Consider the following 14656-nt stretch of genomic DNA (forward strand, 5'->3'; position numbering starts at 1 on the left):
TTCATTTAATGTTTCCATTTGTGAATGAATATAGTTGGAGAACTCAAACCTGTTGCATAAATTATACAACTCTTTCTCGCGCGGATACGGCGTGTGTGGGGTTAGTAGGCTCTCCGTAGATAAGGCGAACCGACTTGAATTTTGAGCAACGACATTAGCTGGTCGCTAAGCGACCAACTAAAATGAGAGAACAGAAGGTAATTTGATAAACTAATGTAAATAAATATGTGCAATGAATACTGAATTCAGGGCAACAAAAGTTTGGTCATCCAACTAAGCATTTCCAAATATACATATATATACATATACATTGAAATAAAAAAATGCACTGTTAAACACACACAAAGAAAATCACTGCGCAACAGTCGGAGCATTTATCTAGGTGTCGCCGACCGCGATTAAAGTACAACTTAGCAATCAATCATCGATCCACTGCCTAGTGATGCAAACATGCGTAACCGGAGGCAAATTAAGTTTCAATGCATTCAAATTCTTACATGTTTGGAAATTCGTACCAATACTATAGACACATTTATCTTGTATTTATACTGGGTTATCCATTTATCAATTTTAATAGTGATATTTCAATTTGGCGTATGCAATCTATAAGTAATCTAGAATTGTATATATACATTTTTTACGCCAGTGAGGCCTATTAGTCTTATCGCCAACACAATCATAATAATAATAAATCACAAACTATATTAACTTGATTAAGATCAAGTTACGTGAGCTCATTTAATTACAAAAAAAGCAGTCACAGTCAACTGCCGACGTGAACGTGAAGCAGTCGAAATTCCACTACACGAAACATGTTTGCAAAGTATAAGCTAACAGTGGACATGAAAATGTAATGTTTCGCAATCAGGTGTATGTAGGTATCTACCAACACAGTTTGTGTTTGAAGTTACTGCGTGACTCCTAATACATTCTTAAAAATACATTAAGCAGTGAAATGTTTTCCATTTTGTATTAAATTATTTCAGGCATTAAACTGCAAACCAGTATGAAAGACATCACACGCCTAAGATGATGATACAATGTATAATTAAGTTAGTCTAGTTCAGAAAAACCCCACGCACCACTAATTGCAACACAATTAATTTAAGCCTTTATTATTTCCAAAAATATGTGTAGTTGCATCTGTTAAACAAGTAATATAACCTTTATTGATATAATAACCGTTTGTAATCGAAGAAGTTATTGTGTGCGTATTTAAACATTCTATAACGTGTTTTCTTTCATGATTCTCCAAAAAAGGTAATCGTCTGGATTGTTTACGCAAATTTCAAATTTTATAATATGGAATAATGTGAATATTCCTGCATTCCTGTTTGACATATATTTCTGACTAAGCCAGTCTTAGGAAACAAAAGTTATGAATTTGCTAAGGTAGATCTTTTGAGTTGGATGGCTGTTCGGCGTCCCCATTTGTTACTTTGTTCAAAGCATTGTACATAGATCAAAATTAAGCATGTCGTAGAGTTCAAATTCTTGATATTGACAAACCTTACACTTATTCTTTCCAGAAACGAATTTTTTTAACGGTCTTTAATTGCGTTTTTTTAAACTTCGATGTTACATGTCTTATATAAACGTATGAAGCTAAGTAACTTCTCTTCTAGTATACCCATTACCCATTTGATCAAACAAGGCTGTTGTATCTTTGTATTATTATTGAAGAAGTTTGCAGAGGAACCATCGGATAAAGTCAGGTACACAAAGAAATCTACCTTAAATTTGATTAATTCTACAAAATTTTGTTAGAAATAATAGTCTTGACACGTTATAATCAAAAGCCCAAATATTTTAAATAAGCTAATTCTAACCTTAAGTTGTTTGCTATTATTTCCGCATACGCCACTGGAACAAGTTATATAGAATTCCCCTGCAACAGCAGAGAAATATTACAAACTATCGTTATATCGATTAAAATTTAATCATCATTCACAATTTAACTCAAAAAGAAAGATATAGAAAGTTAAGTTAAAACTTATTTTCTTGTTTTACCAAAGCAAACGATACAATACAACGTGGCTGCAATTTTCATCATACAATATGTGTAGCGCTAGGCAAAGCATGATACAGCATTTATCCCCGCTGATATCGTTTATTTAAGTATATAAACGACTCTTCTTAAACTATTTTTTTGATACTTTTACCTGCTCTTGTTCTACTTTCCAACGTTTTTGCAGCGATTAAAATCTGCCTTTTTATTTCCGTTTCGTTAGCTTCCACGACATAAAATACTTTCGTTCATCGCCATCCTCCTTTTCAATTTAAACTGTTTGTGTAAGAAGACAATTCTTTGTGGATAGCCATTTATTGACCAAATAACAAGGAAACGAACTGTTCATAGAAAAATACCATTTGATTTCGAAGTAAATTTCAATTGAAAAGTATAATACAAAACAGAGCATTTATATTACCTGTACAATTTAAGGTCTTCGTTATATATACAAAACTGACAATATACATGTAAATACGCAATAAGCACATGCATAGTAATGCGAAAGTAACCAAAATAGTAAAGAATAAGGTGTATAAAATGCACATTATTTTTGCCATTTTAATACTCAACGTTTATCAGTTTTCATTTTACAAGCATTTTTACAATATATCAAAAGTTTATTTAGGACTTTGGTTTTTGTATTTCTTAAAAAAGAATAATTTGTGCATACTAGGTCGGTTTTATTAGAATGTGTCAATATACATTTTTCTAATATCGGTATAAAAAGGACATACAATTACAAACTTATACTCGTCTTCGATATCATTGAGTTACATATACTACATTAACGTTCGATTTTAGGAATAATATTCTATGAACTCTTTCAATATATTCAGCATTTGCAAAACCCTAACCCTGACACGCATAACACACTAATGAAGTAACATAAGAATCAAACCAATTCAACATTATTTTAACAGGAACATGCATGTCTTTGTCATTTGAGGTTGAAAAAGCGACCCCCATTGGCATTAAGCCTTTATCTGATAACGATTGAGTAGTTTGTATACATGAACCACCATTTGATAGTACAATGCCGAGATATTAAAATGATTGAATAATTTCTATTTGCTGATTATTATTAAAGATTGGCTCGTTTTGTGAAGTATTTACACACTTTTTATATATATGACTACATATTTTCTACATTGACTTTCAGCTTCCATCGATCACAATATTTGTATAGATTGTCTAAAGATTTGTGCAATCCTTTTGGTAGTTCGGAAAAAATTACAGCATCAGCAGATAAATAGATAGCTGGTCTCAAGTCAGCATGTTTTCGTTGTTATTACTCAAAAATAGTTCGATGTCGATAGCGAAAAGAGAAAATAGTATAGGCGAGAGTGTCTCCCCTTGTAATAATCCAACTTCGCAATTAAAGAAATCCGACAACGTCCCAATATGTTTAATACATAATTTCACTTGATAATACATCGACTGAATAATGCTAAACAATCTACCGTTAATTCCGCTCTTAATAAGTAGCACTAGTATAGTTTCTTTTTACTACTAAGTTGTTTATCTATAAAAGCCTTCAGTACGAAAAAAGCATCCACCGAACTATAGTTAGTTTTGAATCGGAACTGAGCGTCTCTGAGCGTATCGTTTACAATAGCTCACTTTTTAAGCCGTTCGTTTATTACGACTGTAAACAATTGTGCGAAACAGCTCACTATTGTTATGCCTCGCTAATTGTATGGGTCGAATGAGTTACCTTTTTGAAAATAGGTATAATTACTCCCCTTGACCAAGATTTTGGAAATGACTTCTTTTCAAGAATGTAGTTAAATAATAATTCCAGTTGTGCATCAAGGACATCCTTTCCCGCTTGAAAATATTCGTAGATAATATTATCAATTGAATGAGATTTATTTATTCACAATAATTGCATTGCCTGTCGTATTTCTTCCCTTGTAAATAAACTATCCAACTCTTCAAATGTCCCTTACTTACTTACTTACTTACGTAATCCTCTTCGCGCATATTGACCTATAATGGCCTCCACCAAAGCTCGCCAATGCACTCGGTCCTTTGACCATCTGGCCCCAGCTCCAATTTTCCTTTCTCATCTCCTTTTCAACTGACCGGCGCCATGTCTCTTTTGGTCGACCTCTTTTTCTACGTCCGATCGGTGTCCATCGCATTGCAGCCTTAGGAATGGCTGTTCCCTCCATCCTTTGAACATGGTCAACCCAGCGCCATCTGTTGCGCTTGATCTGTGTTGATATTGGGGTTGTGCATGTTTTGCGGTTAACTTCTGTATCGGATATATATAATGTTTGGCCATTTTTGTTTTTAAATTGGATTTTTATTTTCAACATACATCTCAATTACATCATGATTCTACATATTAACAAATATAACATAGTTCATCGGTTACATATACACTTGAGTATTGTTTACATTCACTATTAATGCACACATAAGTTATTCAGGTTACTAACAACAATAATATGTTAACATCCATGTTTTTATGCTTCATATCGTTACCAGAAAATACATTGTTGAGATGATGCTATACATTTTTGTAGAGATTGATAAAGGGGAGAAGATTAGTTAATTAAGGAATGGAAAAATAATTTAGAAAAACCAATCAAAGACACGCTATGTTTGTGACTTTAGCGGAAAAACACACTGACTTTCTGTGCGCGTAAAATTAGCACTTACTGGTTTTTGATAGTTATACGATTACCTTAAAAGAAGAAAAGGGAAAGGAGACAGGAATAAACAAAACTAAAAAAGAAGTATCCCAAGAAAAAAAGGCTATAGGCAAGATTCTTTAAGGAGTTAATACAAAATTCTACCATTTTTATTGTGTTGATCCAGTTTATCTTTTCTAAAGCCAATTTGCTCCCTCTAATATAATTTTCGATCTTAGAGCGTTTTTGAAAATCTCGAAGTTTGGCTTTTCCGTTCTTGATTTAGTACTGAATATGTAAGACTTCGTCAGAATTATTATATAATTTATTACTTGATTATTTGAGCCTCCTTTTGTAGTACCAAATAAAATATCATTTACATTTAGATCAATTTGTAATTGTTTGCTGATTAAAAACAATGTTAGCTCCCTCCATATGGGTTGTACAGAATTACATTCATATAAAACATGTATAATTGTTTCCTTAAAACTTGAGCAAAAGGTGCAGAGACTTGAAGCTATTAAGTTACATTTATACAAATATGCATTAGTGGGTAATATGAAATGAAGGATCTTATATTGGAAATTGCGTAACTTTTTATCTATCGTGGCTTTAAATGGTGTCAGATATGCATGTTTCCAGTCAATGCTATGTTCATATGAGGAAATTATTTGTTCCCATTTTACTTTCTTGTTTGGTTTTATTTTCGTCTAAAGTTTGTTGTAGATTATACAAGTATTTACACACTTTTTTAGTTGTTTGTACATTTTGTAGTAATGTGTTATTATTAAAGTTGACAAATTCCATTTCAGATAGTTTTTGATTGTAAGCTATCGGGATACTTTGGATGAGTGTGTAATATTTAAGAAAATCTGTTGAGGGAAATTCATAAAGGGTTTTAAATGCTTCAAAAGAATAATAGTTTTTTGACCTAAAGACATATATGTGTTCTAAAAACTGTATTCCCTTATTAAACCAGTTAAGGTAAAAAAGGTATTTTGGTTATTTTCTATTGTTGAGTTATTTCATATAATCGTTTTATTTACATGCCTTGCTTTTTGACGATGCTGCGAAGCATCGTCTAAGTTATCATATCATGCAAACATTCTTCACAATGGCGACCTATGTAAAAGACCGAGCCAGTCCGATTGAGATATCTCGATTTTTCTAATCGGCATACCTCGCTGATTATCATTGATAAAGGTATAGGAAGCTCAGCTATAAATAGGACAGCATATTCTCGGAAAAAGATTTAATAATAGTTTGAAAACATTAATTTTAAGTCAGTTATATTCAATCCATTATATGTTTATAGATCAATGAAACAACTATGCAGTTTCTGTATTGTATTTGACATATGTCGTGATTCAGTACATAAATTGCGAATTAAAACGTGTATAATTAACTTTCAACGCGATCATGAGTGTAAAGAAAACGAACTATTTCGAACCTGCCATTTGTAAACGTTGTAGCGACTATGGTATATAAACAGCACAATAGCCGAGTGACATCTGTGAAACTTGCTCTTATGTGTGCTTTCTCATTTTGCATATTTCATAAACTTTTCAAACAGAAATTACAGAGCCACATCAGTGCACATACTATGTTTGATAATGCATTCGTTTGTTGGATACTGTTTGCTGTTTTAAATGCATATTAAGTCATTTCGCGGAGATTTAGTTAACCTTACCATGTGTTCATTGGCGAACTCACGTATTCAAGTGCTCTTACGACTATGTGCTCATACCTACTTTCGGGAATCATCATGAAATTATTGCTGGACTTAACAAACAAACATGCCTAAGCTTATTGCATTAGAGATTTTTTTTTTTAAAGAGAACAATTATATGTTCATGCACATGGGCATGTGAAATCACGTCCGTACACATAGCATCATGAACTTAGGAAAGGAAACAACGAAATATAAAGTTTGGTATGATATACATGTGAAATTAAAGAGCATTGTGTAATTAAAGAGCATGTCAAGTTTTGAATTTATATGCTGAAATGTAAAATTATAACCCACAAACGTTTTACTGTAACAGAACGTTTTTTTAAGATAAGTGATACAAAAAATACACGTCGAATATCTTTTTAAAGATATTTCTTGTTATATTTGATCGAGAATGTAACCCGCCTCCCAGTTTCGCTGAATGGATCAAGTTCCCCACGGGTACTACTTATCCGTACCCCGAATTGTTTTTTCGTACCCTACATTTTTTCGTACCCAATTTAATTCGTACCCAATTTTGTTTCGTACCCAAATTTTGCTCGTACCCAAATTTTTTTTCGTACCCAATTGTTTTTTCCTACCAAATATTTTTTCGTAAACAAATCTTTTTTCGTATCCAATTTTTTTGGCATTTTCTTGTTACCAAAATGTTCGTACCCATTTTTTCCCTACCCAAAATGTTTGTACCCACATACACAATTGTGGTGATGAAGATAAACTTAAATATATGTTTTATATCAATCCTCTTCAAAAGCATCGTCACACGAGTACTGTCAGTACTTTGATTCATTTGATTTAATCGTGTTCAAAGACAAAATAACATCTCTGAGAAATACATTTTTAAAGTTTGAAACAATATGTTTTTCATTAAGTGAACATTCAAATACAAGATTTCCACCATATTTATCGAGTTCGTTTTGATAGAAAATTTTCCACTGCCCTGTATTGTTCATATCAGTTAATCTGTTTACCCAACTGGCCTTATTTGCATGTATAAGGGCACTAATATCAGTGAGTTTTAGCCCTCCCTGTTATATTGGTTTAACAAGAGTTGTTCTTTTTATTTTTTCAGGTTTACAATTCCACACAAATTGGAATATAGATGTATAAATATTTTTTATTATATCATGATTAGGGGTCGGAAGTGTTGACAATGTATACATAATTTTTGGTAGAGCAAATGTTTTAACCACTGTGACTTTTCCAAGAAGTGTTAATTTTCTGTGTTGCCACTGTTTTAAAGAATTTTTAAAGGCTTGCAATTTTGGTTGAAAGTTTTTGTATATATCGAGATTTTCATCATTTGTAAAGTAAAAGCCAAGTGTTTTGGCTTCTTCAGAGGTCAAAGAAAAAAATGTTTGTATTTATCAAATTAAATGTGTATTTTTTAGTGAACCTACGCGCATTACTATGGATTTTTTCGTATTTAGTTTGAGTCCAGATATTTCACTGAATTCTTGAATGGTATCTATCAGTGGTGAGAACGAATTGGGTGTTCCATCAGTCAGATACGTTGTATCATCTGCGAAAAGTGTTTGCTTGATTTCTTGTTCTTTTATTTTTATTCCATGTATATCTGCATTTTTTTTCAATACAGTTCGACAATATTTCTATGCTAAATATAAAAAGTGTTGTTGACAATGGACAGCCTTGTTTTACTCCTCTTTGAATAGAGATAGGTTTAGATAAATGTCCGTTATTTATGATTATGGTACTTATGTCCTTGTAAAATAATTTAATCCATTGTATGAGCTCATTTCCAAAATTAAAATGTTGAAGGCTTTTTAACATGAAATCATGATCTAAACTGTTAAATGCCTTTTCATAATCTGCAAAGAAAAGTAGGCCTGGCCAGAAGATTTGGAGAATCCGCCTGAGACACCTTTGAAAGACATCACGTTTAAGGAAAATAGACTTTGTGACTTTCCAGGATTCTGAACCATACAGCAGGACTGAAAGTACATTAGTCTTGAAAATCCTGATCTTGGTGGTATAATTTAGCTTGGAGGACTTCCAGATCTTCCGTAATGCCGGATAAGCACCTCTGGCTTTGGACAATCTGTAATTGACATCTTCTTCTGAATTTCCGACACTTCTGACTTTACTCCCAATATACTAAACCTCATCTACTTCTTCAATAGCGCAATTGTTGATGGTAACTGGTTTCTCTGTTTTGGCGTTTATTCTCATCATTTTTGTTTTGTTTACGTTGATATTGAGGCCAATATGCTTCCCAAGAGAATCTAGCTTGTCCGTCTTTGTTTGGATGTCTTGGTGGCGATGAGCGAGAAGCGCGATGTCGTCAGCGAAATCAAGGTCTTCCAGTGTTTCTGTAAACGTCCACTGGAGTCCCTTGACTGCATCCTTAGTGATTTCCTTCATCAGCCAGTCGATGCACAAAGAAAATAGTAGAGGTGACAATACACACCCCTGCTTCACGCCTGTCCTGATCTTAAGGTGCTCTGTGCGAGTTGTTTCGCAGATTACTTTAACACTGAAATCTGAAAAAAGCATCTTGATGACAGAGATAATCTTGTCAGGGATTCCATAATGGGCTAAAATCCTTCATAATGCTGACCTGTTCACGCTATCGAATGCTTTCTGGAAGTCAATAAAATTCGCATAGACGGTTGCGTCCCACTCGTGACTTTACTGTATGATTTGTCGAAGTGTGAAAATCTGATCTGAACATGACTTACCCTTCCTGAAACCGGCTTGGTTTTTCCGCAGCAGTTTATCTACACTAGCTGAAATTCTGTCAAGCACTATTCTGCTAAAGATCTTACTGGTCATTGACAGAAGCATTATATCTCTCCAATTGTTGCAGTCTGTATGGTCTCTTTTTTCGGCAGTTTCACTAATAAGCCCCACCTTCCAAACCTCAAGGGCTGTTTCTGAGATCCATACTTTCCGGAGTATACTAGCAAGTACTGTAGGAGTTAATCTGTTACTCCGCTTTAAGCAACTCTGCTTGTATCCTGTCTATACCTGGGGCTTTTCCATTCTTTAACTTCTTGGTGGCCTGTCTGATCTCTTGCATAGTTGGTGGCTCTGTATTGATGTCAAGTGGGATTTCTGCAGGAGCAATAACTGCTTCAGTGGATGGATCCGCACTATTGAGTACTCTCTCAACGTGTTCTTTCCAACAACTCAGTTTTTCTACGTCAGTTGAAACAATTTCCCATTGCAAATTCTTCACTGGAACTTCTGTGGAAGACAATCCTCTTGCCAATATCTTTGTGATCTTATACAGCGTGGTCATATCTTGCCGTGCAGCTGCATCTTCAGTTGCCAGATTGCCATTAAATTTCCTTTGTCTGCTTTAGCAATGCCTCTTCACGTCTCTGTCCAAGGTTGCATAAGTGTCTTTCAGCTGCTGTTTTATCCGCGCCGACTTTGTCTGCAACAACTTCCTCTCCACCTCCTTCCGTTCGTCAATCTTGCTCCATGTCTGCTAGAATATCCATTGTTCCTTCTTATTACGTCCTGTGCCAAGAATATTCCGTTCAGCTTCAAGAATCTCCTGGGTGAATGAACTAACACCCATGTCCTTCTGGTCATTGAACAGACTAAACCTGTTATTCAGCTAAATCTGGAAGGTTCTCTTGACCATTGGATCTTTGAGTTTTCCTACATCAAGGCGTGGATTTCTTTGTTTTCCTTTTCTTTTGACTCTTCTCATCTTTAACTTTAACTAGGCTATGACGAGGGTATGGTCACTGTCAACATCTGCTCCCCTCATCGCTCTTACATCTTGCAAACTGCGCTTCCATCTCCTGTTGATGATGATATGGTCATTCTGGTTATCGGTTTGTCCATGTGATGATTTCCATGTTACCTTATGGATGTTCTTGTGTGGAAAAATGGTGCTGCCCTTTCAGTTATTCGCATTTACTAGTGTAAGAGTTGTGTCCCTTAGCCGGATGTGACGTAATGAGATAATTCATAATCCGCCAGAGAGAAAATTGTACAGTGTCGCTGATAATATCAATGTCTCCTGCACTATACCGTATATGCGTAAATTGCACAAATATTTCATTGTTTATTATATTGACGCCTACTAAAGCTATCGGCTTTCGCATATTTCATTTTAGTACATTTAAGCGTGAAAATACATTTAACATTCCGTTCAATACCCTGTGTGTCGCAAGCCAAATCCCGCACTGTTACCATTAAACTTTAAACTTAAATATCTTATTAAAAATGCCAAATATTGAAAAAAAACGCCGAACGTTTATATTTTAATGGTATTGATCTTTGGCATATTTGGCATATGATTTGAGCGCTTTTTTACCACTTGGGAACATGACCTTTACCATTGAAAATGGGAATTGAAGTGTCAATTCACCCCACCTGCAAAGTTTAGACTCTGCCCACTGGTTGGCGAAAAGAGGTGGAATTCATATAAGCGGATAAAGGGAAGGCTGACAAAATCATCGTTTGTAATGATAATCATGCAACATATCAAATACAATTTTACTAGTTATGTCTGAATAAAACATTTGAATGCAAGGAAATGCATTTTTGAAACGATTATATTGTTGTTATTATTTGTTTTCACTAACAACGAACTCGGGAGTAGAACACAATGTAAGAGCTCTGTATGTGGTTATGACAAAAATCTCCATACTTAGCACTTCTTCGCGACCATTTTTTGTAAAAAAATTCTCATCAATTGATCTTATTTGAGAATAAAATTAAATTTAACGAACGTAAACAAGTAATGATGAAAACAAACAACAATTAAATAGATCGATTTTATGTACGCAACATATTGTACCTGATTTGAAACTTTATTTGTCTGTAAAAACGTACCTTGTTACACATAAAATAAATTCTCTTGAATAATGTAATTGTTTGATTTAATTGTTCACACAAATGTTGACACTTTTTGTTTCAGCTTTTTTATCCCGGTGTTTTATTGCACCTTTGTTCATCACAACCCGATTATCTCGTTATGTTCGGATACTGCCCAGACAATTACAAAGAAAACAAGGTATCATTAACCCAGAGACCTATACTTGGGTCCCTGCATAAACCACATGTTGCATCCTAGTGTCTAGTAATTAAACACAATTTATGATACCCCCATGTTATCCCCCTTGGCATATTAAGCAGTAAATTTAACCAAATTTTATAGTCAAAATACTGAACATTTGCTTCAATAAAATATTTTAACATAAAACAGAAAAGCCAGTTTAATTATAATAATACAGTGTTTAATAACTATAAATAAATTTAAAATATTGTGCAATTTAATTACTACGCAATTGAGGTATTGAAAGGGTTCCGGCAAATGTAAACTCCGCTATTACGTCAATTTACGTGTATAGATTTGAGTACGTTATTTCAGTGTACGAAACACCATCATGAAAACAAGCAATCGCAATAGGGTAAACAATACTTGCGTTAAATAAATTAAAAATATAGATTTATTTGTCATAAAATGCTAGATTTGTATCACTTCTTATCATTAGTAAAGAGATTTTAATATACATGCAAAGACAGTTCAATTTGCCTAATATGCAGAGTTCGCTTCCGTATGTATGCTAACATTTATTAATATTGTCATTTAATGTAAACGAAACGATATCCATTCAATGGAAAAGAAAATGATAAAATTTAACAATTGTTATGTATTCCGCTTTTTAGGGCTTTGTTTTACAATTGATTAAATGAATCTCTTACACGTTCGATCGCTGATGGACAACAACAATATCCACACCACTTATAATTGTGATCAAATAAATATATGTTTCATTATTTTTAAACATCATTTATAAAAGTCTTACTATAAGAAAGAATACGGCTTATTTAGTTGCTTTGTTTTGTGAGATTTACAGTATTTAGTCTTCCGATCACGTTCCCTTATATACAATACCGCTGCTGTATCAGCAGTATAACCGAATATCAAAATTTCATTAGCAAATAATACATTATTAAAAATTAGGTCAGTACAAATCTTTTCGTGCATATGTTCAGTCCATTTACATCGTTGAAAATAACATTTTCTAACAAGATTTCTGTTCTCGTTTACAATCGATACACTCGATTATCATCGCATGACGTCACACAAGGGAGATGATTAAAAACCGGCAATAACTGAAAGGTTCTATAACCATGTTGTTTTCTTCACATAGCTTTACCAATCTCTCACCATTGTCAATCCTTATTCCGCATCCCTGTGTGCCCATTGTGGATTCCTTACCTGTATTGCCCTGTCCGACTTTCGCATTCAAATCTTCTAAGACAAGAAGGACATCATGTTTTGGTGTTGATTCAATGACCTCTTGTAATTGGTCGCAGAAGGCGTCTTTTTCTGTATCTTCCGCAACTTCTGTCGGTGCATAGCAAACTACAGTTGTGAGTTTAGCATATGCAGAGTTGAATCTTGCTGACATGAGTCTTTCGTTGATAGGCTTCCACTCTATCAGGCTTTTGTGTGCTTCTTGGTCCATAATCAGTGCTTCTCCTTGATCATGCTGGCCATCTGATCTTCCTGAGAAGGCTATGGTTTGTCCTGATGCAAGCTGTCTCTTTCCAGTGCCTGTCCATCTCCCCTCACTTACTCCTAACAAGCTGATTCCATTACTCTCCATCTCCTTCAACACTTGGGCTACCTTTCCGGTCTGGTAGAGTGTCCGAACATTCAAGCAGCCCACCCGCCGTGATGACTTTGGTCCAAGGATATCACCTATCGGGTGATTAGCCGTCCTAGGTCTAGATTCCTGGCGTGCTTCCATCCTTGGTCCGGTATTGTTGCTTTCTTGGTTGTTGGTTTCTGTAGCGTGTTGGTTTTTAATGTGGCTGGGGTGCTGGCCCTGCGCACAACCCTCCTCCTTTCTCATCCGGGCTTGGGACCGGCCATGGCGGAGTTTTCAAATGTCCCGTACGTCGTGTTATTTGTATTGTGACGTGTTCCGTATTCGTTAAAATCTTCTTTTTCGTCACTTATATTTGACGAAGATTAGGTTTTTAAATGTTCAAAAAAGCATCTATGCCAATATTTTCACCCGTGCTATTAAATGATTTCTTTTTAAAAAGTTTCCAAAATTATTTTTTTTAATCGCATTTCAATCATTTTAAGATATTGATTTCTGTTCAAACTTTGTTTAGATTGTCTGGACTGATACTTATAATAGTTTGTTCGCTATAAGCATCACGTGTCTACTATGACCATCTTTATACATGTTGTACCTGTTTAACTTCTCAATATATATAATATATATATATATATATATATATATATATATATATATATATATATATATATATCGTATTTGTATACATACCATATCAAACCATGTATTACTTGTGGTTGAAAACTTTGAGTATTTATGCCGCAAATTAGCCTTCTTAAAGTATTTATTTCCGTTATTATTTAGAAATGTATTTTCTTTGCATTGATATAGGTCCTGGCATAACCGATTAACTCCTAAGTGGTTATATCCCTTAAAACCTGATGACTAATTGGAAAAAGGCATCTGTATTGACCATATCACGAAAAGCTAATTTTCTGGTGCAATATAGGTAAATACAGTCAAACCTGAATTCAGCGGTCAGTCAAGGGAAATGATCAAAGTGACCGTTGTCCACAGGTGACCGTTGAATTCGGATCACAATTTTAAGAAGGTTGGTCAGTTGGTAGTATTACTACGTCGTTACCCCACCCAGTTGTTTGCATACAGTGTAAAACAGATGCTCATTGCAGCAAGAAAGCATAATAACAGCATTAACTTACGCTAGTACATTGAATAATAGAGAATAATATCTTTTAGATTGATTTAATTTCATCTTGTTAAATTAAACAATGACTTTATCAACGCTGGTATAATTGTTTACTCATGCATCTCATTTATTCAGTAAATAAAGCTTGTCACGTTCCGTTGACCTCACGTCCGTAAAAGTCTAAAAAGCGGATTCGGTGTCATAAACCGATAGTACGGTGTAATTGTACCGTTCTAATTCAAAGAAATAGCGGTCATTTAATTTAGCGATAATAACTTGCAACAAGTCATAAACTCTGACATATTTTCTTTTGAAGATACCCCCACAGAATAAATACATATTTTGAATATAAAAATCTTCTAAATCCTGTAAAAACGTCTTATCTAATTTAATACAGAGTAAATCTTTTTTAACTAGCTAAACGCCCTTAACCTTTTTATTTTTAATATAAACTAATATTGCCCCACTGTAATGTTTCGCACGTCTATGTATTTTGATATTTTATGTACGATTGAGATAAATTACAACCATGTAATTCAATGTCAA

At 34.2% G+C, this 14656-nt stretch overlaps 1 protein-coding gene across 1 annotated transcript; it reads right to left on the reverse strand.

The window, feature by feature from the left end:
* Nucleotides 1-3972: 3972 nt before the first annotated feature.
* LOC127836143 (uncharacterized) lies at nt 3973-13230 on the reverse strand. Its single transcript, XM_052362611.1, has 4 exons — nt 12591-13230; nt 9371-9457; nt 8504-8883; nt 3973-4227 (listed from the first exon to the last, which is right to left on the reverse strand). Exons 1-4 carry the CDS (start codon nt 13228-13230, stop codon nt 3973-3975), a joined length of 1362 nt encoding a protein of 453 aa, XP_052218571.1.
* Nucleotides 13231-14656: the final 1426 nt, after the last annotated feature.

Source organism: Dreissena polymorpha, chromosome 1 (genome assembly GCF_020536995.1).
Source record: "Dreissena polymorpha isolate Duluth1 chromosome 1, UMN_Dpol_1.0, whole genome shotgun sequence".
Taxonomy (NCBI): Eukaryota; Metazoa; Mollusca; class Bivalvia; order Myida; family Dreissenidae; genus Dreissena; species Dreissena polymorpha.

Excerpts from the sequence above, each read along its gene's own strand:
- LOC127836143 (XM_052362611.1), bottom strand. The coding sequence starts at position 13,230 with ATGAGAAAGGAGGAGGGTTGTGCGCAGGGCCAGCACCCCAGCCACATT. Across the intron at positions 9,458-12,590 it reads AGTCGGACAGGGCAATACAG|AAATCCCACTTGACATCAAT; the intron begins GTAAGGAATCCA and ends TTGCTCCTGCAG. Across the intron at positions 8,884-9,370 it reads AAAGAATGGAAAAGCCCCAG|ATTTCAGTGTTAAAGTAATC; the intron begins GTATAGACAGGA and ends TGCTTTTTTCAG.